Source organism: Asterias amurensis, chromosome 4 (genome assembly GCF_032118995.1).
Source record: "Asterias amurensis chromosome 4, ASM3211899v1".
NCBI classification, from domain to species: Eukaryota; Metazoa; Echinodermata; class Asteroidea; order Forcipulatida; family Asteriidae; genus Asterias; species Asterias amurensis.
This window is the reverse complement of record NC_092651.1, coordinates 24,954,923-24,978,026: the sequence shown is the minus strand read 5'-3', so window position 1 is coordinate 24,978,026 and position 23,104 is coordinate 24,954,923. Positions and strand designations below refer to the sequence as shown.

At 38.1% G+C, this 23,104-nt stretch overlaps 1 protein-coding gene and 38 non-coding genes across 39 annotated transcripts in view; 1 reads left to right on the top strand and 38 right to left on the bottom strand.

Moving 5' to 3' along the window:
• Positions 1 to 5,911: 5,911 nt before the first annotated feature.
• The window catches only part of LOC139935981 (glutamate receptor 4-like), a 41,481-nt gene continuing 24,288 nt past the window's right edge, over positions 5,912 to 23,104 (top strand). Inside the window, exons 1-3 of the mRNA XM_071930650.1 lie at positions 5,912 to 6,043; positions 12,539 to 12,694; positions 22,830 to 23,090. Coding sequence (XP_071786751.1) covers positions 5,929 to 6,043; positions 12,539 to 12,694; positions 22,830 to 23,090 — 532 coding nt within the window. The 5' untranslated portion in view covers positions 5,912 to 5,928. The remainder of the gene's footprint in view (positions 6,044 to 12,538; positions 12,695 to 22,829; positions 23,091 to 23,104) is intronic.
• Positions 15,198 to 15,269, bottom strand: Trnag-ucc (transfer RNA glycine (anticodon UCC)). Its single transcript has one exon. It is a non-coding gene; the product is annotated as a tRNA-Gly (tRNA).
• Positions 15,340 to 15,411, bottom strand: Trnag-ucc (transfer RNA glycine (anticodon UCC)). The gene has a single exon. It is a non-coding gene; the product is annotated as a tRNA-Gly (tRNA).
• Trnag-ucc (transfer RNA glycine (anticodon UCC)) lies at positions 15,483 to 15,554 on the bottom strand. Its single transcript has one exon. It is a non-coding gene; the product is annotated as a tRNA-Gly (tRNA).
• Positions 15,625 to 15,696, bottom strand: Trnag-ucc (transfer RNA glycine (anticodon UCC)). The gene has a single exon. It is a non-coding gene; the product is annotated as a tRNA-Gly (tRNA).
• On the bottom strand, positions 15,767 to 15,838 carry Trnag-ucc (transfer RNA glycine (anticodon UCC)). The gene has a single exon. It is a non-coding gene; the product is annotated as a tRNA-Gly (tRNA).
• Positions 15,909 to 15,980, bottom strand: Trnag-ucc (transfer RNA glycine (anticodon UCC)). The gene has a single exon. It is a non-coding gene; the product is annotated as a tRNA-Gly (tRNA).
• Positions 16,051 to 16,122, bottom strand: Trnag-ucc (transfer RNA glycine (anticodon UCC)). The gene has a single exon. It is a non-coding gene; the product is annotated as a tRNA-Gly (tRNA).
• Positions 16,336 to 16,407, bottom strand: Trnag-ucc (transfer RNA glycine (anticodon UCC)). The gene has a single exon. It is a non-coding gene; the product is annotated as a tRNA-Gly (tRNA).
• Trnag-ucc (transfer RNA glycine (anticodon UCC)) lies at positions 16,478 to 16,549 on the bottom strand. The gene has a single exon. It is a non-coding gene; the product is annotated as a tRNA-Gly (tRNA).
• On the bottom strand, positions 16,620 to 16,691 carry Trnag-ucc (transfer RNA glycine (anticodon UCC)). Its single transcript has one exon. It is a non-coding gene; the product is annotated as a tRNA-Gly (tRNA).
• Positions 16,762 to 16,833, bottom strand: Trnag-ucc (transfer RNA glycine (anticodon UCC)). Its single transcript has one exon. It is a non-coding gene; the product is annotated as a tRNA-Gly (tRNA).
• Trnag-ucc (transfer RNA glycine (anticodon UCC)) lies at positions 16,904 to 16,975 on the bottom strand. The gene has a single exon. It is a non-coding gene; the product is annotated as a tRNA-Gly (tRNA).
• On the bottom strand, positions 17,047 to 17,118 carry Trnag-ucc (transfer RNA glycine (anticodon UCC)). The gene has a single exon. It is a non-coding gene; the product is annotated as a tRNA-Gly (tRNA).
• Positions 17,189 to 17,260, bottom strand: Trnag-ucc (transfer RNA glycine (anticodon UCC)). Its single transcript has one exon. It is a non-coding gene; the product is annotated as a tRNA-Gly (tRNA).
• On the bottom strand, positions 17,330 to 17,401 carry Trnag-ucc (transfer RNA glycine (anticodon UCC)). The gene has a single exon. It is a non-coding gene; the product is annotated as a tRNA-Gly (tRNA).
• Trnag-ucc (transfer RNA glycine (anticodon UCC)) lies at positions 17,614 to 17,685 on the bottom strand. Its single transcript has one exon. It is a non-coding gene; the product is annotated as a tRNA-Gly (tRNA).
• On the bottom strand, positions 17,756 to 17,827 carry Trnag-ucc (transfer RNA glycine (anticodon UCC)). Its single transcript has one exon. It is a non-coding gene; the product is annotated as a tRNA-Gly (tRNA).
• Trnag-ucc (transfer RNA glycine (anticodon UCC)) lies at positions 17,899 to 17,970 on the bottom strand. The gene has a single exon. It is a non-coding gene; the product is annotated as a tRNA-Gly (tRNA).
• Positions 18,041 to 18,112, bottom strand: Trnag-ucc (transfer RNA glycine (anticodon UCC)). The gene has a single exon. It is a non-coding gene; the product is annotated as a tRNA-Gly (tRNA).
• Trnag-ucc (transfer RNA glycine (anticodon UCC)) lies at positions 18,182 to 18,253 on the bottom strand. Its single transcript has one exon. It is a non-coding gene; the product is annotated as a tRNA-Gly (tRNA).
• Trnag-ucc (transfer RNA glycine (anticodon UCC)) lies at positions 18,324 to 18,395 on the bottom strand. The gene has a single exon. It is a non-coding gene; the product is annotated as a tRNA-Gly (tRNA).
• On the bottom strand, positions 18,466 to 18,537 carry Trnag-ucc (transfer RNA glycine (anticodon UCC)). Its single transcript has one exon. It is a non-coding gene; the product is annotated as a tRNA-Gly (tRNA).
• On the bottom strand, positions 18,608 to 18,679 carry Trnag-ucc (transfer RNA glycine (anticodon UCC)). The gene has a single exon. It is a non-coding gene; the product is annotated as a tRNA-Gly (tRNA).
• Positions 18,750 to 18,821, bottom strand: Trnag-ucc (transfer RNA glycine (anticodon UCC)). The gene has a single exon. It is a non-coding gene; the product is annotated as a tRNA-Gly (tRNA).
• Positions 18,892 to 18,963, bottom strand: Trnag-ucc (transfer RNA glycine (anticodon UCC)). The gene has a single exon. It is a non-coding gene; the product is annotated as a tRNA-Gly (tRNA).
• Positions 19,034 to 19,105, bottom strand: Trnag-ucc (transfer RNA glycine (anticodon UCC)). Its single transcript has one exon. It is a non-coding gene; the product is annotated as a tRNA-Gly (tRNA).
• Trnag-ucc (transfer RNA glycine (anticodon UCC)) lies at positions 19,176 to 19,247 on the bottom strand. Its single transcript has one exon. It is a non-coding gene; the product is annotated as a tRNA-Gly (tRNA).
• Trnag-ucc (transfer RNA glycine (anticodon UCC)) lies at positions 19,460 to 19,531 on the bottom strand. The gene has a single exon. It is a non-coding gene; the product is annotated as a tRNA-Gly (tRNA).
• Positions 19,602 to 19,673, bottom strand: Trnag-ucc (transfer RNA glycine (anticodon UCC)). The gene has a single exon. It is a non-coding gene; the product is annotated as a tRNA-Gly (tRNA).
• On the bottom strand, positions 19,744 to 19,815 carry Trnag-ucc (transfer RNA glycine (anticodon UCC)). Its single transcript has one exon. It is a non-coding gene; the product is annotated as a tRNA-Gly (tRNA).
• On the bottom strand, positions 19,886 to 19,957 carry Trnag-ucc (transfer RNA glycine (anticodon UCC)). Its single transcript has one exon. It is a non-coding gene; the product is annotated as a tRNA-Gly (tRNA).
• Positions 20,028 to 20,099, bottom strand: Trnag-ucc (transfer RNA glycine (anticodon UCC)). Its single transcript has one exon. It is a non-coding gene; the product is annotated as a tRNA-Gly (tRNA).
• Positions 20,170 to 20,241, bottom strand: Trnag-ucc (transfer RNA glycine (anticodon UCC)). Its single transcript has one exon. It is a non-coding gene; the product is annotated as a tRNA-Gly (tRNA).
• Positions 20,312 to 20,383, bottom strand: Trnag-ucc (transfer RNA glycine (anticodon UCC)). The gene has a single exon. It is a non-coding gene; the product is annotated as a tRNA-Gly (tRNA).
• Trnag-ucc (transfer RNA glycine (anticodon UCC)) lies at positions 20,454 to 20,525 on the bottom strand. Its single transcript has one exon. It is a non-coding gene; the product is annotated as a tRNA-Gly (tRNA).
• Positions 20,596 to 20,667, bottom strand: Trnag-ucc (transfer RNA glycine (anticodon UCC)). Its single transcript has one exon. It is a non-coding gene; the product is annotated as a tRNA-Gly (tRNA).
• Positions 20,738 to 20,809, bottom strand: Trnag-ucc (transfer RNA glycine (anticodon UCC)). Its single transcript has one exon. It is a non-coding gene; the product is annotated as a tRNA-Gly (tRNA).
• On the bottom strand, positions 20,880 to 20,951 carry Trnag-ucc (transfer RNA glycine (anticodon UCC)). The gene has a single exon. It is a non-coding gene; the product is annotated as a tRNA-Gly (tRNA).

Sequence of the window (23,104 nt, the reverse complement as noted above, 5' to 3'; positions counted from 1 at the left end):
AGCTAGAAGTCTTTTATTATTTTAGTGAGAAATTACCTCTTTTCTACAAAAACTACGTTGCTTTAGAGTCATGTTTTTTTTACCAAGTTAATATTTGTTTTGAGTAATTACCAAACGTGTATCTTCCCTTTAATTGCAAGAAAACCGGATAAAACACCTGCTTCATGAGCCATACTCGCTCAAGAGACTTCACCGATTGGGGAACCAAAAAGCCACAGAAGAAATTATTTTGTAAATTATTATTCACTTTTACTTCATGTAGGGGAAGCTTCGACGATTCTGTATAGGGGACAAATGACCAACTTTCAGATGATCTTTTACTTCTTTTTTGTTGTTTTATATAATTCCAATCGGCAATAATTAATTGCATTTCTTGGAAATTGCCTTCTCCAAATTTGTTTGTCAGGGCGTGATACAAATAAAGCTCTGTGATAGACATACATGAATAAGTTATTCGCATGATTAATTAGTTACAATCTACAGCAAGTGAACCGTGAACGAGTATTAAGAGTCAGTTCAGGTAAATAATTGACATAGTTGCTCACGGTCAAAAAATGAATTTTTTTTATACTTTGTGGGTGGAAGGGCCTTGGGGTGCAAGTAAACAAAATTGCATTTTCAATTCTATATATAGCCCGTTGCCATGGTAATGGCTCATTTTGTTTTTGGGCCATTTTAGGCCGATTTTGGGGTCTGAAAAACTGGTTTTTAGCTCATATTTACAACTCCACCCCACCAAAATGCAAAATTATTTCAAAAAACCTTTTATATCACTACAAAGTATCATCCTTGGCCTTCCTTGAGAAAAAATATTATTGCTTTAAATATCACCCTTGTGCTATTTTTGCATCATGCATTACAGTATGTTTTTAGAACTTGCAAAATCGACATTTTTACCCTATTTTTGGACCCCAAAATGTCAACTTGCCAGGGGTCTCAGAAAATTTTCCTTTCGGCTGTGATTAGGGCCAACATTGGTCTTTCCATATCTGGTGTCAAAAACTTGGGCAATTGTATCCTGCTGTGACAGTACCGCCTCAAAACTATACTTTTTTCCCAAAAACGTGAAAAATGCCTTTTTAAGGGTCTTTTCACATAATATCGACATACGTGTCCATGGCAAAAAAAAAGGAATATTTTTCTTATACTTTGTGGATGGTAGGGACTTGGGGTCCAAATAAACAGCATTTACATTTCAAATCATAATATAACACGTTGCCATGGTAACAGTTCATTTGTGTTTAGGCCACTTTATGCCGATTTTGGGGTCTGAAAAACTGTTTTTTTAGTTAATATTTACAACTCCACCCCACAAAAAAACAAAAATATTTCATAAAACCTTTTACATCACTACAAAGTATCATCCTTGGTTTTACAAAAAAATATTGCAATAAGTTTTACCCTTGTGCCATTTTTAGAACGTGCATTAGAATATGTTTTTTTGAACTTGCAAAATCAACGTTTTTACCATATTTTTTGCCCTCAAAATTTCATTTTTTTCAGGGGTCTCAGAATATTTTCCTTTCGGGTTTGATCAGGGCCAAAATTTGTCTTTTTATTTCTGGTAAGAAAAACTCGGGCAATTGTATCCTGATGTAACAGAACTGTCTCAAAAATAAACCCTTTTCCCCAAAAACATAGAGAATTGCATTTTGAAATATTTGCTTCATTTTGAATTTATAAAATTAAGAAGTTAGTAATAATTCCATCAATCTGGCAGCTTTTCATAAGCACTCTCTAGGCTTAGTGCATTACCAAACATTGATCAGGACTTGTTGATGACCTAAATCTTAGAATTTGCCCCGCCCCGGCCCCGGCCCCGGCCCCGGCCCAATCATATTTCTTGACATTGCATAAAAAAATAAAAAAGTTTTGTGAACAGCGCCTCTTTTTTGAAAGTCACATTTTTTAATTCCCCTTGCACATAAAGAAAGTTTGTATTGTCTTAATTGTTTATTGGTTCTCAGAATATTTCCCTTTTGGTTGTGATTGGGCTATCATTATGGTTTGCATGTCTGCGGGGGAGAAACACTTTCGTTTATTGTATCCTGTTGTGACACTTCTGCCTCAAACATGGTAATTTTTCCAAAAACAATAAAAATGCATTTTGAAGTTATCCCTTAGTTTGAATTGATAAAAAACAAAAACTAGCATGCCTGTTAAAAAAATATGGCACCGTTTCCATGCTCTTTAGGTAACATATAAAAAGTTTATAACCATGCTTTGTCACTGAGAGTTCTTGTTTTGTCATGACTACTTTACCTAGTTGTACAGGTATGATTCACATTGCAAGAAGAGAAGTAGTGCGATGAGCATTCTTTACTATTCTTGTCTATACATGGCCTTATAACAGTCTTCTTGGTCCCCTGCCCGCTACCAAACTAAACATTTTCATCCCTATCAGAACAAAGAGGCTCTAAAAGTGAGCAAGTACTGTGTCCAAAGTATCTAAATGGCCATTCACCTTCTTTGGCCTTCTGTAAGCAGTTCCCCCAGCCATGGTGGGGTTCCTTTCAATTGTACTGTTGCAAACAATAAAAGAGTTGGTTTATTTAACGTGATAAACAATTCAGCAGGTAATGTTTGACAATGTTTTTTGTTGATCGTTCTCAGAGACATATATAATAATTATGAACTAGTAAGATAGTGAATGGAAAAAATAATCAAACTAGCCTGAATAAACTTTTGTCACTGCAAATGCATCTTACTTATTTATGTTGAGCAGGTGCAAGTATTTACAACTTCTTTCAATGTTGTTTCATTAAAGGAACATGTTGCCTTGGATCGGTCGAGTTGGTCTTTGAAAAGCGTTTGTAAACGTTTATTACAAAATGCATATGATTAGAAATATATTTTAAAAGTAGAATATAATGATCCACACAAGTATCACTCAAAAACATCTTTCTAACCATGCATTTTATAACAAGCGGTTACAAACGCATTTCAAAGACCAACTTGACCGATCCCAGGCAACGTGTTCCTTTTAAATGATCTCTTACGCTCATCTTGCAAATCGTTAGTATCATTGTTTTTAATAAGATCTTGGCAAACTTTTCCAACACTTTTAAGCGGGCTTTTTAATTTCCCACATTTGTGTTGGACATGATTGGATGCTCCAAACCATCTGCCTCAAGCACAGAAACTACATTGTTTATGATCTCTATCTCTATGAAAAGTTTTACATTTGGTAGCAGGCAGGGACCAAGGTGAGTAGGCCCTGTATTAAAGACAACCTGTAAAGAATGCTCATCGCACTCTACTTGCAATGGGAATCATACCTGTACAATAGGTAAAGTAGCCAAATCAAGAACTCTCAGTGGCAAAGCATTGGTTATGGTTTGGTTGGATACCATTATGTTTAAATAAAAACTTTGTATTCATTACTCAAAGGGCATGGAAACAGTGCCAGATTTTTAACAAGCATGCATTGTTTTTGGAAAAATTACTATACTTAAGGCATGATCAGTCACAACAAGATACAATAAACACAGTGTTTCTACCCAGAAGACATGAAAACACCAATAACAACCGAAAGGGAACACTTTCAAAAAAAGAGGCGCTATTCACAAAACATTGTTTTATGCAATGTCAAGAAATATGATTGGGGCTGGGCCAGGCAAACTCTCAAATTAAGGTCATTAACAGTTCCTGATCAATGTTGGGTAATCCACTAAGCCTATAGAGTGCTTAGGAAAAGCTGCAAGATTGATACAATTATTACTTTTTAATGTTAGAAATTCAATATGAAGAAAAAACAATTCAAAATGCATTGTTCTGTTTGGGGAAAAAAGTCTATTTTTGAGACAGCACTGTTAACATCAGGATACACTTGCCCAAGTTGTTCTTACCAGAAATAAAAAGACAAATTTTGGCCCTGATCAGACCCGAAAGGAAAATATTCTGAGACCCCTGAAAAAAATGAAATTTTGAGGGCAAAAAATATGGTAAAAATGTTGATTTTGCAAGTTCAAAAAAACATATTCTAATGCACGTTCTAAAAATAGCACTAGGGTAAAATTTATATCAATATTTTTTTGTCTCAAGTAAAGCCAAGGATGATACTTTGTATAGTGATGTAAAAGGTTTTATGAAATATTTTTGTTTTTTGGTGGGGTGGAGTTGTAAATATTAACTAAAAAAAAACAGTTTTTCAGACCCCAAAATCGGCCTAAAGTGGCCTAAACACAAATGAACTGTTACCATGGCAACGTGTTATATTATGATTTGAAATGTAAATGCTGTTTATTTGGACCCCAAGTCCCTACCATCCACAAAGTATAAGAAAAATATTCCTTTTTTTTTTACACGTATGTCGATATTATGTGAAAAGACCCTTAAAAAGGCATTTTTCACGTTTTGGGGAAAAAAGTATAGTTTTGAGGCGGTACTGTCACAACAGGATACAATTGCCCAAGTTTTTGACACCAGATATGGAAAGACCAATGTTGGCCCTAATCACAGCCGAAAGGAAAATTTTCTGAGACCCCTGGCAAGTTAACATTTTGGGGTCCAAAAATAGGGTAAAAATGTCGATTTTGCAAGTTCCAAAAACATACTGTAATGCATGATGCAAAAACAGCACAAGGGTGATATTTAAAGCAATAATTTTTTTTTCTCAAGGAAGGCCAAGGATGATACTTTGTAGTGATATAAAAGGTTTTTTGAAATAATTTTGCATTTTGGTGGGGTGGAGTTGTAAATATGAGCTAAAAACCAGTTTTTCAGACCCCAAAATCGGCCTAAAATGGCCAAAAAACAAAATGAGCCGTAACCATGGCAACGGGCTATATATAGAATTGAAAATGCAATTTTGTTTACTTGCACCCCAAGGCCCTTCCACCCACAAAGTATAAAAAAAATTCATTTTTTGACCGTGAGCAACTATGTCAATTATTTACCTGAACTGACTCTTAAGATTGATAAATTAATGAGATAATATAGGGCTAGTTGATTCATTGTTAATTATGTTTGTTTAAAATCTTGCCATCTTTGTTTTTAAAATGGTACTCCGGCGGAATAAACCAGGACATGAATTACACGGATGCCACGGAAGCAATGACCTCTGTTGCCGTGGTATTTGACTTGGTGAAACTTCAACAGTTTCTCCACATATTTGCCACAAGAAGTGCCCTTTAGAAAATAACAAATGGACTTAACCTCTTAGAGATGAATGGACTTAACCTCTTAGCGTATTCAAGATTTTGACAGCAGTTAAACTGAGTTTAGTTTGTAAACATTTAAAGTTGAAAGGTTTACCGAAATTTGTTTTCGACTTGGTTTTCTTCATCTGAACAGGACGTATTTTGACAGATGATGCTCTTAGCACTCCATGACCTCAGAGACGTTTTTGAGGACTATTTGGGGGCTTGTTACGTCATATGCAAGGGGCCTAAATCAAATGATACTGAAAAATGGTTGCGTCATTTCTTAATTGCAATACAGTAGTTGTTGGTGACGTGTTGGAGAAAGACGAAACATTAGCTGGAAATTCAGTTTCTGAAATTCAAGCGTCACAACTAGATGCCTCATACAAATTACTCAATATCGATGAACATGCCAATCCCAGTGTTTCAAGATGTATCGATAGCTTCATTGATTTTGTTGGCGATTTTCCCCAGCACCTCCAGCTTTTTCTTTGCTTTTTAACACAGTGACACAACTCTCCTGAGACCGTGAAATATAATGACGGGTTGAACCCGTCCAACCGTGGCCGTATAAGCGGCGCTATCTCCAGCCATTTTACATCACCATGACTCGGTCGTGAGTTTCGGTTGCTGCAAGACGCGACGACGGGGTACAATGTGAGACAAATACGGTCAAGAACTTCAGGACCATTCACCAATTCAGCTAGTGGCAGTTTGAACCCGTGGACCACTGAGATATTTCTCCCTGTGTGTTTGCCATCCCCTGGGGTTCGTGGATGCCGTGATGAGGCCAATATTTCCCCTTGGAGGTCTGTGGAGGGGTTCCGCCCTCCTGCTCGTAGCCATCCTCGTGGCTTGCTTTGTATCGTTTTGCCAGGGTGCTAGACAGCTGTCAATAGGTAATGATGTTTCTAACTAATCCTGGTGCTTTTTTGTTGCAGTTACCAAGTCTGTGTAGACAATAATAGTGTTTATTATGTTGATAATGTTTTTAACAGTAACTTTTTGGTTATACACATTGTACAACTGGTTTGAAGATGGCTCGATTAGAAATTCAGTATGCCTCGATGTTTTGAAGACCGTGAAAACTGTTTCTTCACTTGTGTCCTTAAACAAAACACTTAACAATTGCTTCGTCCTTTGGATTGCACGTAAAAGAACCCAGTGCACTTATCGAAAAGAGAAGGGGTTCGCCCTGGTGTTCCTGGCTGGGTTGGCGGCATAGTGCCCCACAGCACCTAGTAAACCATTACATGGTGATGTGTAAAAGGAGTAGATCTCATAATTCAGTCCCACATACCTTGCAGGAAATACTGTTTGTTTCAACGCTTTGAGACGCCCTTCGGGTGTATAAAGCGCTATATAAATATCGAATATTATTATTATAACATTCCAACTTGCATGGTGTGCATACTAACGGTATTGGTATAAGATTCGCCAGTTTAGAAACTAATACATAAATATGTCTCAGCACCCATCTGACGACTTTGTTTTAACGTGTGGTGACCAAAAATATGGGACATTAAGGATTGCCTCGTGTGACATGCAAGCAAATTAAACTCACATGTTCTGCAAATCATTTGATTAATAACTCTAATTAAGAAACATAATATTGATTGGTTTTATTTCTTATCGATATTATAGTTTGTATACCGTAAACAATCACATGTTTTCAGAAGCACCTTAAAAACAGTGAGAAGGGGTCAGAGTTCAGAGGTCAGTGGGCCTCGCTTTGGACACACAGGTCGGCCAGTTATTTTTTTCCCAACCATTTCAAATAGTAGTATACTCACTGGTATCCGTGAGACTTGTGCATTAAGTACTCCTAACATGTGAATCCCATCAGATGAAGCGTCAATTAAAGGCAGTGGACACTATTGGTAATTACTCAAAATATGTATTAGCAAACCTTTCTTTGTAACGAGTAATGGGAGTCTGTTGATAGTATAAAGCAATATGAGAAACAGCTCTCTCTGAAATAACGTAGTTTTCGAGAAAGACATTTTTTTTAATGAATTATTTCAAGACCTCAGGTTTAAAATTTGAGGTCCCGAAATCAAGCATCTGAAAGCACACAACTACGTGTGACAAGGGTTGTTTTTTCTTCTTTTATTTCCGCAACTTCGACGACCGATTGAGCTAAAACGTCACAGGTTTGTTATTTGATGCACATGTTGGGATACACCAAGTGAAAAGACTGGTATTTGACAATTAGCGATAGTGTCCATGTCTTAGTAATTATGACACAAGGAAGCAAAATGGCGGACTGAGTCAAAAGCAAACCACTCATCCAAACTAGACACAACGACAGTTACCTATTAATACTGTATTGTAAGAATGGCGACTAATTTATATTACGACATGTTCCAACAACAAAGTTCAGAAAAAAAAATCATAATTATTTACACGCTAGGTTTTTGTTGTTTCGTTAGAGTTAGGGTTGGGAAAATTAGGTGTGTCGGAACACAAGGGTGTCGAAATCAAGGGGTGTCGGAAATACGTGCGTTACCGTAAAAACAAAACCCTTCTAAATCAGCTGTTATGTTGACAGGGACATTGTTGTCTTGGATGGAGGTTGCAAGTCACTGCTCAGTTCAGTTTATGCATGCGTTGTGATGGTTTGTTTTTTTCTGCCGGGGGAGGGATCATTCCCAGGGGAGCTTCCTCCCACTGCCTCTACTGGGGGACTCTCTAAATACCATGTTGTTCACCAGAGTTGACCAGAGTTGTAAGGAAGGCTTTTGAGTAGCTAAAATTACTTGATAAACAAATGTGTTATTTTTAGTGTAGCATTACAATTGTTTTTATGAAGTAAAGGTTTACCGTTTGTTTCGGACAAACAATTTTATTTATCAGTACTACGGCGGCTGTTAATTTTGGTAGCATTATTGGACAAATAAGGTTTTTTACCAATTTTTTTTTTGGCAGCGAAGGCTGCCAGTTCTTTTCCCCCAAATCTTGCGTTTCTGGTGTGTATAAATAAATATCTATCTGATGCAGTCTTTCCTGATGCAGTCTTTTTCGCACACCTATCCCTGCACGGTTCTGTTTTGCCATAAAATGGCATGCCACTTCGGCTACGGCCGGTGTCAGATGCAATTGTGTCCGCCATGCAATACTGTCCTCTCCGGACACTTTTGCATATACAATCGTGTCCGGGGCTATGCAAAAACCGTCCGGCGAACAAGTTCATAACTGTAGTAGTATGCGCGTGCGTTAGCGAGCGTGCGTGCACTGAACCTACGTAGCCTATATGCAGCATGAATATTCACGTATTTTATAATTACAGCGAATACCCAACGGCCGAACCTTTGTCATTCATGACATGCACTCAGCTTGTAAAAAAATGGCGACGGTTTTGCACGGGGGCGGACACAACTGCACATGCAATTGTGTCCAGGCGGACACAATTGCATTATGCAGTAGCGTCCGGGCGGATACGATTGCATATGCAAAACCGTCCGGCGGACATTTTTGCATATGCAATAATGTCCTCCGGATAGAATTGCATAGAGGACATAATTGCATGCGACACCGGCTGTACAACCCCTGGCTGCAGCAATAACACTTAAAGAATAATATGCGTGTTCAGCATAGCCATAGCCACTGCTTAAGCCACTAAAGCCCTTCTGTACACCACTGATTTGGCTCTGGCTTACCCTGCATTCGCCTATTTTGAAGCAGCGTTTCGAAAACACAAGTGTACAAAATAATGATGTGGTCTATAATACGTGAGTCTGTTATTGCTCATATAGGGTGTATTGATGACACTAACAGATTAATGCCAGCACGTATTATATCGAAAAATAATTGTCATTGTTGTCAATAGGTTTCAAGGGGACATTATCATAACTTTTAATTATGAATTTTGAAATATGCCATCTATGATTCTATTCGAGTCTTCTTATTCAGAATATTTCTCCCTCCTCTTGGGTTCCATAGCTCTCTTCTAGTCAATCAAGTCTTTGACACCCTCTCGGGTTATTTTGGTTTTAATTTGTTTTAGCAGCCACTTACCTGTCAGTTTTGACACATTCCTCTAATTGCTTCCACTGTTTGTTTGTTACTTTAATTCTCTTGTCTTAATTGTTTGTCATTTATCAATATAGGCGTTCCTCTACAAGAACTTTATAATCTGACAGCCTTACTCTTTTATGCTCTGGTTAATGATTTTTTCTAGTTGTTCCTTCAATTTTATTTATTTCTAATCTATTGATACTTGAATTTTTTATTTCGTCATGGGTTAATAACTGTTGACTTGAATAGAATTGAAGGTCAAACCATTTCTTCACTTTACCCGCAGCCTTGAAGTGCAAACCAGTGACATCAAGTCCCTCATGAGATTTCACTGCTTCTAAAATACTGCAAATTATAGACCATGTGAACCTTGTTTACAATAAGTGTGACCTTGTCCATTCTTTCAGTATTCTGGCAGGCAAGATACCACACTGGTCCTAAGGGAAAGTTGACATTTTGTGTGTCAATTTCCACATTAAACCAAGAGTTATGCAAGTAAAAGCTGGTCAAGTTTTGAGATGTGCCCTCTTCCATCATATCAAAAGTTGATAAAAATTAGACAGTGCAATCTCCATAATATATAAAATTTTATGTGTTCTTCCATTGAGCTGTGTACAAATCATGCCTGCAGGAAGTCCAGGCTCTGTGGCTTTTCTGTAAACATGTGATGTCACAGGTCACATCGTCTATATAACACTATATGATTGGCAACATTAAAATAAGCCAGAACCAGCAAACATTGCCGGGAAAAAAGAAAGAAAATGTTAACTGTTGGTTTTGCAACAAAAACCAATATGGCAGCAGAATTTCCGCAACTTGAATGTTAAACTATGTCGTAAACTAGAAACTTGTTTAGGCCTACTCCAAAAAATATGACTTCTAAGTGTATATGTGGTTTTGTGTAGCAATAATAATACATTACATATTAATAAGTGGATGACTTGTGCAAGTCAAACTGTATAGTGGTAGAGTAGTGCCATATTTTAAGGCAGTAGACACTATTGGTAATTACTCAACATAATTATTAGTATAAAACCTTTCTTGGTAACGAGTAATGGGGAGAGGTTGATGGCATAAAACATTGTGAGGAACGGCTCCCTCTGAAGTGACATAGTTTTCGAGAAAGAAGTAATTTTCCGTGAATTTGATTTCGAGACCTCAGAATTAGAATTTGAGGTCTCGAAATCAACCGTTATTATCTCGCAACTTCGACGACCATTGAGCTCAAATTTTCACAGGTTTGTTTTGTATGCATATGTTGAGATACAGCAAGTGAGATGACTAGTCTTTGACAATTACCAATAGTGTCCACTGCCTTTAATTAAAAAAAAAAATGCATATTCGCCAAAAAATAATGATTCCAGTGGTGCAAAAGGAAATGTGTGTTTGGAATTTGGCTCATACATTAGTCAGAATATGCAATGAAAAGGATATTTGGCTACAGGGACATTGCAAATGAAAGACACACCTGGTTGCCACTGTTTCTTGTTCTGCCTAGACAAATCTGCAATGACCCAATGGCAGAATGTACATGTCTTATATTAACTGTAGAGCATCAAGGACACAATACCTGCCGTACTATCACCATTTTCACCAACACTTCTGGCCAAATTTAACTTTAGATGACTTATATTTTCCGGAAAGAAGTTTACGCTTCAACTTTCTGAACCGCTCCTCAGAAAAACCTAGATAGACAAACAAAACACCGTGAATTAATAATCAAAGTGTGTTAAGTAGATGATAGAGGTCATTAGTTTCCCATTCGAGAAACTGGATTTATTATTAATCATCTATACTTATCGGCCCTTAATTGAAATCCATCTCTTTAGCTTCATGGCAGCATGACCGCGTCACCTTCATTCCTTTCCTAAATTAAGGTGATATTTTACAGACAAACGCTACATTTTTTTAAACTTGGTGGTTTTAAATTCACCTACTGGCATCTTAGCTACATGGGCATTATCTGCCAAAAAACTTCAGGCATATCAAGTGTTGATATAATATGTTAGCTCACATTATCTTGAGACTTTGGGGCTTTGGGAAACCGTGATGGTTATTCTCTCTTCTTACGGCACTAAGACGCTCTGTTAGGCACCGTCATCAATAATTGATCCAAGGAGGTGCGATGCGACCGGGGGAAGAAGAGCTCTATCTCCCCCGTCTCTTCGAGTCATCAAGACGGGCTCTTAAAGGCACTTGCTCGCTTGTTTTTTTCTAGCTTAAGGAATTCTGATAAGCCTTAATAGAGAAAAGCGCAACTTTTATGAAAACATGTGGGTTGTGTTTTTCAACGCCTTTTGCTGGATTTATAGAACCTTAAATATAAAAAGGGACGTGTTGCTTACGGAGTTCAAAATACACTTAGCGGTCTTCCCTTTTCTAATTTGAGGAATTTAGATCAACCTTAAAAGGGGAGAGGTGTTCTTAAGGGTTGATAACTAAGTTTTCAGTCCGTTCTAAATATTCACATGTGCTTCACAATGTTTACTTGCATTATTCTACTCATGAAATAAAATACCCGATCCGTAATTGGGTTCACCTAAATGTATTCGAACGTTAATGGCTACTAGAAATATTTACAATTGTAATAACTTTAGGTGTTTGAAATTGTTTTCTTTTGACAGAACAACTTGATTGCAGAATGCAAATTATGCCTAACTATAGGCCCTTTTCGAAACCACGACTTCAGCTTTGGATTCGGAACAGGCTAGCATGGCTCCGCGGTTGTTTTAACAACTTTACCCGTACTCAGCTTTATATGCTCAGGGCGTCAGACGAGGGGACGGAGGTTAAAGCCGAATCCAAAGCCGACGCCTTGGTTTCGAAAATGACCATTATCTTGACGAGAGGCTGCATAATTTGTGTGCATTTATTTATGGACTGTGCAAGTCTCAAGCGTGTTTTAACTACCAAGTTAGCCCAACCATTCGAGTTTTTTTCAACACGATTTTGTTACTTCAAGTAATTAGTGTAATGTGTGTACAATTCAATATTTTAACAAATTAACAAATAAAATAAAACTTGAACTCTGTATCCGGTTACTTGTACAATTTTTTTCCCAACTGATATTTATAATCCGCACAAACATGGGCGTTATTTCCAAATGGGCTTCTTAAAAATAAGCATCCTCGTCCCAATTTTTTTTTTTAAATATGTTCACGATTAACTCTACCAAGTACTTTATTGTATACAAACTAAAGTTGTCTTTATAAAAATTGCCCCGGTATTTTTATTTACATTTATATAGTATAGCAATCGAACGAATCCAGCAATCAAAGTTATAATTTGTATTAAGGCTGAACATATACATCAATTTATTCAATGCCTCAAAATTGTCACATTTATATTGTGTCATCGGCGTTTCTGTTAACTTGCAGGTGCTATTTTTACCGACAAATTGACCACTTCATTCTTCGGGTTCCGTCGAGGTGCCATACTTCACAATGTGGCAAACAACGGGACGGATTCCGTACAGTTTGTGGGGTTTGAAAAGTATGTCAGCGACTCAAACAGCTTCGAATTGGGTCAAAAAGGTAAGTGAGCTGTTCACCGATGCCAATAGGGGAAATGATATTCGTTCTATGGGTTAGGTCAAATTAAGAGTTTACGGTTAATTTGCATAACAATGATTAAGTTCTTTGGGTACAGTATTAGTAGAAAAAGTAATATTACTGAAAAAGCTAAGGAAGTGCAGTGTTGTCGCAAAGATACACGGAGCGCTATGTACAGAAACAACGCTATACATATGACACAAGAATCAGTTTTGCAAAAGAAAATAGTTCAAGGGAATATATAGAGTACGCTTACGCCAAATGGTTTTAATAAAGCAACATAATTGAGGTTTTGGTGAGCAGAGACATGAAAGGGCCAAATTTAATAGTGCTGGTTAAGCAGACAATTTTGCTTAAAGTCACCTGGAAGTGGTATTTTTTCAAAATAAAGCTTTTGTCACTAATATATGTGTTTTGATGAGTGGAATGTGAATAAGCAGTTAACTAAGGTTTTACAAAATCAGTTCTTATGTTATTTTCAAATTTAAGAGTAGACCCCGACCCGAGAGGGCGCTGTTCGTGACGTCAATCGAGGCAGACTTTGCCTGTAATGCGTAGAGTAAACACAATTGCAAAGTACATGTACGGACCAAGTCGTGAGTTTGTACGTTTCAAAAAAAAAAAAAAAATGTTTTTTTTTTCCGGCAATGCCGACCAGGTGTATTGCTGCTGAATGCAGAAAAACACTTTTTGAAATGTACCAACTCACGACTTGGACGTACATGTACTTTGCACGTGTGTTTACTATACGCATTGCAGGCAAAGTCTGCCTCGATTGACGTCACAAAAGGGGTAGGCGGAGTCAGCCCCCAAACAACTTTATATATTTTTTAAACATATAAATCGTGATAAACAATTACTAAAAAATGGTTTTATTGTTCGTAAGCATATACTCTTATGTTTGAAAGAAAAAAAATTCTATTTCCAGGTGACTTTTAAGGTTTCGTGCTGAATAGAACAGAGTATGAAACCAGTTAAATAAAATTAAGTACATGGGTCATGGTATTTTTGCCCTGATGTGGGTGGCAATTTCCTACAATAAAATTCTAGCCACAGGTGCTTGAAGAACCCAATCTTGTTTTAATCTCCCCTATCGAGCTCTTCTCCATTATATCATGAAACAATTATTGGACTTTGATATCTAGGGAATTCCTTGAAACGTGTCTTGTTCAGACTCATGGGCGCGTTGTAACTAACATGGAAGACAAAAAAGTCATGCAATGAAAAAATCGGTAGGCTTTATCCTTAAAAAATTAAAGTAAAATAAAAATTGCTTTAAGGAGAACATACATAATACGCCATGGACGAAACAAACATGTCTATTGAACTCCCAAACACAAAAAGCAATAAAGTCAACTGATTGAAGGTGTTCTGATTGAAGGTGTTAAAACACCTTCAATAAAGTCAACCGATTGAAGGTGTTAAAACACCTTACCTTCTTCAATCAATTGACTTTATTGCATACGTTGATGATGATAAACTGGTGTTAATTTAACACCGCAGTTTGTGCAGTATACATACGGTGTTACCGAACTGAATACACATTGATAACTCACTATGTTATGACCCCGAAACACAAACAATTGACACCTTAATTCAGTATTATCGCGTATGATGAAGATGATAAACTGGTGTCGATAAAACACCACAGTTTCTGCAGTGTAAATACGGTGTTACGGAACTGAATAGACAGTGATACCTCAAAACCCCTTCAATTATTAACACTTTCAATCAGTTGACTTTATTACACGAAGCCCACTCGACAAAGATGATAACCTGATCGTAATGACGAAATCACCAAAGCAGTCTTTAGATGTCATGCACCAAATGACTAGCGAAATAGACACTGCTATCACCAGACTATGCGATTGTTACACTCACTGTAATGATAATAACGAAATCCCACACTCAGCCTGTCATCATGCTGAAGCACGATCGTGCATGCTTGGGTTAACCCCACCGGAATGTTAATTGTGGTTTTAATCACTTTTTATAACCCTTCACTACTCATGAAATATTGATATACTAATTACTACGCAATGATTCCCCGACGGGTATAGCAGAAACCGATGCCCGCGGGTATTAAAATATGATTCAACACTTGCAGGGTTAGACTTCGGGTTGATGCAATGTAACCACAGATCCGTTGACTTTTTAACTCGGTTTTAAGCGCTGGAATGTTCACAATTTAGTGTTTGTTTAAATTGTTATGCTCACAATGAGCAACAAGAGATATGCCAGCATGATACAAAGAGAACCTGGACAATAAATAAACTCTTCAAAGTACCCCCCCCCCACCCACAAAAAAAAAAATAAATAAATAAAAAATTAACTAATAAACTTATTGCGTTGGCCGGGAGTCGAACCTGGGTCAATTATGGAAGGCAACTATTCTCACCGCTATACCACCAACGCAACTTGCAAAGTGATTATTTTGTTTTCTTTTTATTTTGTTATAATATTAAGTTTGAACAAATAAAACTATTGCGTTGGCCGGGAGTCGAACCCGGGTCAATTGCTTGGAAGGCAACTATTCTCACCGCTATACCACCAACGCCACTTGCAAATTTATCATTTTTCTTTTTTTTCATTTTGCTATAACATGAAATTTTAACAAATAAAACTATTGCGTTGGCCGGGAGTCGAACCCGGGTCAATTGCTTGGAAGGCAACTATTCTCACCGCTATACCACCAACGCCACTTGCAAGTTTATCATTTTTCTTTTTTTTTCTTTTTGCTATAACATGAAATTTTAACAAATAAAACTATTGCGTTGGCCGGGAGTCGAACCCGGGTCAATTGCTTGGAAGGCAACTATTCTCACCGCTATACCACCAACGCCGCTTGCAAAGTTATCATTTTGCTTTCTTTTCATTTTGCTATAATATGTAATTTGAACAAATAAAACTGTTGCGTTGGCCGGGAGTTGAACCCGGGTCAATTGCTTGGAAGGCAACTATTCTCACCGCTATACCACCAACGCCACTTGCAAAGTTATCATTTTGCTTTCTTTTCATTTTGCTATAAAATCAAATTTGAGTAAATAAAATTATTGCGTTGGCCGGGAGTCGAACCCGGGTCAATTGCTTGGAAGGCAACTATTCTCACCGCTATACCACCAACGCCGCTTGCAAAGTTATCATTTTGCTTTCTTTTCATTTTGCTATAGTATGAAATTTGAACAAATAAAACTGTTGCGTTGGCCGGGAGTCGAACCCGGGTCAATTGCTTGGAAGGCAACTATTCTCACCGCTATACCACCAACGCCGCTTGCAAAGCTATTATTTTGCTTTACTTTCATTTTGCTATAGAATGAAATTTGAACAAATAAAACTATTGCGTTGGCCGGGAATCGAACCCGGGTCAATTGCTTGGAAGGCAACTATTATCACCGCTATACCACCAACGCCACTTGCAAATTTATCATTTTGCTTTCTTTTCATTTTGCTATAGTATGAAATTTGAACAAATAAAGCTGTTGCGTTGGCCGGGAGTCGAACCCGGGTCAATTGCTTTGAAGGAAACTATTCTCACCGCTATACCACCAATGCCACTTGCAAAGTTATCATTTTTGCTTTCTTTTCATTTTGCTATAGTATGAAATTTGAACAAATAAAACTATTGCGTTGGCCGGGAATCGAACCCGGGTCAATTGCTTGGAAGGCAACTATTATCACCGCTATACCACCAACGCCACTTGGAAAGTTCCCATTTTGTTTTCGTTTTGTGTTGCTATAGAATGAAATTTGAACAAATAAAACTGTTGCGTTGGCCGGGAGTCGAACCCGGGTCAATTGCTTGGAAGGCAACTATTCTCACAGCTATACCACCAACGCCGCTTGCAAAGTTATTATTTTGCTTTACTTTCATTTTGCTATAGAATGAAATTTGAACAAATAAAACTATTGCGTTGGCCGGGAATCGAACCCGGGTCAATTGCTTGGAAGGCAACTATTATCACCGCTATACCACCAACGCCACTTGGAAAGTTCCCATTTTGTTTTCGTTTTGTGTTGCTATAGAATGAAATTTGAACAAATAAAACTATTGCGTTGGCCGGGAGTCGAACCCGGGTCAATTGCTTGGAAGGCAACTATTCTCACCGCTATACCACCAACGCCGCTTGCAAAGTTATCATTTTGCTTTCTTTTCTTTTTGCAATAATATGTAATTTTAACAAATAAAACTGTTGCGTTGGCCGGGAGTCGAACCCGGGTCAATTGCTTGGAAGGCAACTATTCTCACCGCTATACCACCAACGCCACTTGCAAAATTAGCATTTTTCTTTTTTTTTCATTTTGCTATAACATGAAATTTTAACAAATAAAACTGTTGCGTTGGCCGGGAGTCGAACCCGGGTCAATTGCTTGGAAGGCAACTATTCTCACCGCTATACCACCAACGCCGCTTGCAAAGTTATCATTTTGCTTTCTTTTCATTTTGCTATAATATGTAATTTGAACAAATAAAACTATTGCGTTGGCCGGGAGTCGAACCCGGGTCAATTGCTTGGAAGGCAACTATTCTCACCGCTATACCACCAACGCCATTGCAAAGTTATCATTTTGCTTTCTTTTCATTTTGCTATAAAATCAAATTTGAGTAAATAAAACTATTGCGTTGGCCGGGAATCGAACCCGGGTCAATTGCTTGGAAGGCAACTATTATCACCGCTATACCACCAACGCCACTTGGAAAGTTCCCATTTTGTTTTCGTTTTGTGTTGCTATAGAATGAAATTTGAACAAATAAAACTGTTGCGTTGGCCGGGAGTCGAAACCGGGTCAATTGCTTGGAAGGCAACTATTCTCACAGCTATACCACCAACGCCGCTTGCAAAGTTATTATTTTGCTTTACTTTCATTTTGCTATAGAATGAAATTTGAACAAATAAAACTATTGCGTTGGCCGGGAATCGAACCCGGGTCAATTGCTTGGAAGGCAACTATTATCACCGCTATACCACCAACGCCACTTGGAAAGTTCCCATTTTGTTTTCGTTTTGTGTTGCTATAGAATGAAATTTGAACAAATAAAACTATTGCGTTGGCCGGGAGTCGAACCCGGGTCAATTGCTTGGAAGGCAACTATTCTCACCGCTATACCACCAACGCCACTTGCAAATTTAGCATTTTTCTTTTTTTTTCATTTTGCTATAACATGAAATTTTAACAAATAAAACTGTTGCGTTGGCCGGGAGTCGAACCCGGGTCAATTGCTTGGAAGGCAACTATTCTCACCGCTATACCACCAACGCCGCTTGCAAAGTTATCATTTTGCTTTCTTTTCATTTTGCTATAATATGTAATTTGAACAAATAAAACTATTGCGTTGGCCGGGAGTCGAACCCGGGTCAATTGCTTGGAAGGCAACTATTCTCACCGCTATACCACCAACGCCATTGCAAAGTTATCATTTTGCTTTCTTTTCATTTTGCTATAAAATCAAATTTGAGTAAATAAAACTATTGCGTTGGCCGGGAGTCGAACCCGGGTCAATTGCTTGGAAGGCAACTATTCTCACCGCTATACCACCAACGCCGCTTGCAAAGTTATCATTTTGCTTTCTTTTCATTTTGCTATAGTATGAAATTTGAACAAATAAAACTGTTGCGTTGGCCGGGAGTCGAACCCGGGTCAATTGCTTGGAAGGCAACTATTCTCACCGCTATACCACCAACGCCGCTTGCAAAGTTATCATTTTGCTTTACTTTCATTTTGCTATAGAATGAAATTTGAACAAATAAAACTATTGCGTTGGCCGGGAATCGAACCCGGGTCAATTGCTTGGAAGGCAACTATTATCACCGCTATACCACCAACGCCACTTGGAAAGTTCCCATTTTGTTTTCGTTTTGTGTTGCTATAGAATGAAATTTGAACAAATAAAACTATTGCGTTGGCCGGGAGTCGAACCCGGGTCAATTGCTTGGAAGGCAACTATTCTCACCGCTATACCACCAACGCCGCTTGCAAAGTTATCATTTTGCTTTCTTTTCTTTTTGCTATAATATGTAATTTTAACAAATAAAACTATTGCGTTGGCCGGGAGTCGAACCCAGGTCAATTGCTTGGAAGGCAACTATTCTCACCGCTATACCACCAACGCCGCTTGCAAAGTTATCATTTTGCTTTCTCTTCATTTTGCTATAATATGTAATTTGAACAAATAAAACTATTGCGTTGGCCGGGAGTCGAACCCGGGTCAATTGCTTGGAAGGCAACTATTCTCACCGCTATACCACCAACGCCACTTGCAAAGTTATCATTTTGCTTTCTTTTCATTTTGCTATAAAATCAAATTTGAGTAAATAAAACTATTGCGTTGGCCGGGAGTCGAACCCGGGTCAATTGCTTGGAAGGCAACTATTCTCACCGCTATACCACCAACGCCGCTTGCAAAGTTATCATTTTGCTTTCTTTTCATTTTGCTATAATATGTAATTTGAACAAATAAAACTATTGCGTTGGCCGGGAGTCGAACCCGGGTCAATTGCTTGGAAGGCAACTATTCTCACCGCTATACCACCAACGCCACTTGCAAAGTTATCATTTTGCTTTCGTTTCATTTTGCTATAAAATCAAATTTGAGTAAATAAAACTATTGCGTTGGCCGGGAGTGGAACCCGGGTCAATTGCTTGGAAGGCAACTATTCTCACCGCTCTACCACCAACGCCACTTGCAAAGTTCCCATTTTGTTTTCTTTTCATTTTGCTATAAAATAAAATTTGAGCAAATAAAACTATTGCGTTGGCCGGGAGTCGAACCCGGGTCAATTGCTTGGAAGGCAACTATTCTCACCGCTATACCACCAACGCCACTTGCAAATTTATCATTTTTCTTTTTTTTCATTTTGCTTTAGAATGAAATTTTAACAAATAAAACTATTGCGTTGGCCGGGAGTCGAACCCGGGTCAATTGCTTGGAAGGCAACTATTCTCACCGCTATACCACCAACGCCGCTTGCAAAGTTATCATTTTGCTTTCTTTTCATTTTGCTTTAGAATGAAATTTTAACAAATAAAACTATTGCGTTGGCCGGGAGTCGAACCCGGGTCAATTGCTTGGAAGGCAACTATTCTCACCGCTATACCACCAACGCCGCTTGCAAAGTTATCATTTTGCTTTCTTTTCATTTTGCTATAATATGTAATTTGAACAAATAAAACTATTGCGTTGGCCGGGAGTCGAACCCGGGTCAATTGCTTGGAAGGCAACTATTCTCATCGCTATACCACCAACGCCGCTTGCAAAGTTATTATTTTGCTTTATTTTCATTTTGCTATAGAATGAAATTTGAACAAATAGAACTATTGCGTTGGCCGGGAGTCGAACTCGGGTCAATTGCTTGGAAGGCAACTATTCTCACCGCTATACCACCAACGCCGCTTGCAAAGTTATTATTTTGCTTTATTTTCATTTTGCTATAGAATGAAATTTTAACAAATAAAACTATTGCGTTGGCCGGGAGTCGAACTCGGGTCAATTGCTTGGAAGGCAACTATTCTCACCGCTATACCACCAACGCCACTTCCAAAGTTATCATTTTGCTTTCTTTTCATTTTGCTTTAGTATGAAATTTGAACAAATAAAACTATTGCGTTGGCCGGGAGTCGAACTCGGGTCAATTGCTTGGAAGGCAACTATTCTCACCGCTATACCACCAACGCCACTTCCAAAGTTATCATTTTGCTTTCTTTTCATTTTGCTTTAGTATGAAATTTGAACAAATAAAACTATTGCGTTGGCCGGGAGTCGAACCCGGGTCAATTGCTTGGAAGGCAACTATTCTCACCGCTATACCACCAACGCCACTTGCAAAGTTATCATTTTGCTTTCTTTTCATTTTGCTATAGTATGAAATTTGAACAAATACAACTGATGCGTTGGCCGGGAGTCGAACCCGGGTCAATTGCTTGGAAGGCAACTATTCTCACCGCTATACCACCAACGCCGCTTGCAAAGTTATTATTTTGCTTTATTTTCATTTTGCTATAAAATGAAATTTGAACAAATAAAACTATTGCGTTGGCCGGGAGTCGAACTCGGGTCAATTGCTTGGAAGGCAACTATTCTCACCGCTATACCACCAACGCCACTTACAAATTTATCATTTTGCTTTCTTTTCATTTTGCTGTAGTATGAAATTTGAACAAATAAAACTATTGCGTTGGCCGGGAGTCGAACCCGGGTCAATTGCTTGGAAGGCAACTATTCTCACCGCTATACCACCAACGCCACTTGCAAAGTTATCATTTTGCTTTCTTTTCTTTTTGCTATAAAGTCAAATTTGAGCAAATAACCACCAACGCCATTTACAACATTATAAGTTGCTGTTTTCAAATAAAGTTAAACAACAAAGCTTAGGTCAAAATGAAACGTTTGAATGAGCACTTCATTCATAAGTTAACAACTTAACCTCAGAATTTTAACCAAGCCAGACAACCGCCGTTACCACAGAATACACCTATGACCTCTCACACTTGATGACAAACTTAATCAAACGAGGTCAAGCGTAGTCTTTATCCTCAAGTCTCAACCGCTAGCTAATAAGGTAATTTAGAAGCCAGTAAGAAGATACCCACACCAGGCAGTGTAGGGAATGAGTCACGTTTACGTGCTCAGTGTCTAGGCTATTTGGAGGGTAGGTGTGAAATGCTGGCCCATCAATGCTTCTTATCAAACCGCGTAAACGTGTCAACGTGATGCATGGTCATTACTGTGCGTATACATTCTCACTGTTAGGTTTCAAAGAAGATGGCAGTTTGACGAGCTAAGTTCCACAGAGAGCGTTGGCGTTCTTTACTTATGCAGTGACTTGTAAACAGGTCTTGTATAAAAAAGGTCTTGTAAAAAGGTCTTGTAAGTGTGGTTATGATAGCCACTTTGCTTCATGAACAGTATTAAGGAAAAGTTATAGTTCTTGGTACATTAAACTTCACTTCAGTATTACTTGTAATATAAAGAGCACCATTAATTTTATATAACGTAACTCAACATTTAGTCAACGTCTTTAAATACCTTAAACATCTTTTTAAAGCCATTGGACACTCTCGGTAAACAGTATTGTCCAAAGGCCCACACTTCGTGTATCACAACTTATATATAAAATAACAAACCTGTGAAAATTTAGGCTCAATCGGTCACCGGAGTCGGGAGAAAATAACGGGCAAACCCACCCTTGTTTCTGCACGTTTCGCCGTGTCATGACATGTGTTTACTATAAATCCGTAAGTCTCGATGTCAAGAATTTATAATTGTTTCAATGTTTTCTCAAAAAGTAAAGCATTTTATGGAATAATATTTCAAGAGAAGTCTTTTACCATAACCTTCTGTGAACCCTGTAAGTTATTTGTAAATCTGTGAACTTTTGTTTTGTTTTTTCTGTTCCGAAAGTGTATAATGGCTTTAAAAGGAGTAGTTTTTGAATAGTTCTTCATGTACACATTTATTCTTTGAAGACATAACATCGATAATATAATTTATTATGTTTACATCAGATCGCCAAATTGAGTCCTCTTGCACAAAATACTTGTTGAAATGGGTGCCAGACCTAGAATAACAAGGAGTTTGGTGACCTTGGATCATGCGCAGTTGATTTCAAGTGAATTCAATTGTTTTTTTTTCCAGTTGAAGTGCCCTTTAAAAACAAAATGGCCTTGCCCTCTCAAAGATTAAATTCCAGGCCTTACTTATAAGCATGAATTACTAAAACTAACGTGGGCCATTTCGTGTTTTTTTTTTCGTTTCCAAAACGCACATGTTGAAGTGCACTTTCCTTGCCGTCTTAAAGATGAATTTCTCAAAGCCTAATTAAAGGAACACGTTGCCTTGGATCGGTCGAGTTGGTCTTTGAAATTTGACTCCCATAAAAAGCCGACCGTGTTTGTCGACGAGGTAAAAGGAAAACCACGCAATTTCTAATGATACTTGTGTAGATCATTATATTCTACTTTTAAAATATCTTTCTAATCATATGCATTCTATAACAAACGAATACATACGCTTTTCAAAGACCAACTCGACCGATCCAAGGCAACGTGTCCCTTTAATATTATGAAATACTAAAACGACCTCCATTTTGTTTTTTTTCTTTTCCCACACGCACATGCGCAGTATGTGATCTCTTCGCAAACGGCATCCTTTTGATAGGAGCCGATATCGAGACGCCATTGATCCCCACTGCGTTGTCCTACAGTGGTACCTTCCACATCCCCATCATTATCACATCACTCTCCAAGCGGGACATGGGACTCAATACCACTGGGACTAAAGACTACCTGGTATCCATGATGCCGTCGCTGGTGCCCGTCGTGGTTGACCTCGTACGGTTTCACCAGTGGAAAAGATTTGCATTTATTTATGACGGCGATAAAGGTGAGTGTATGACA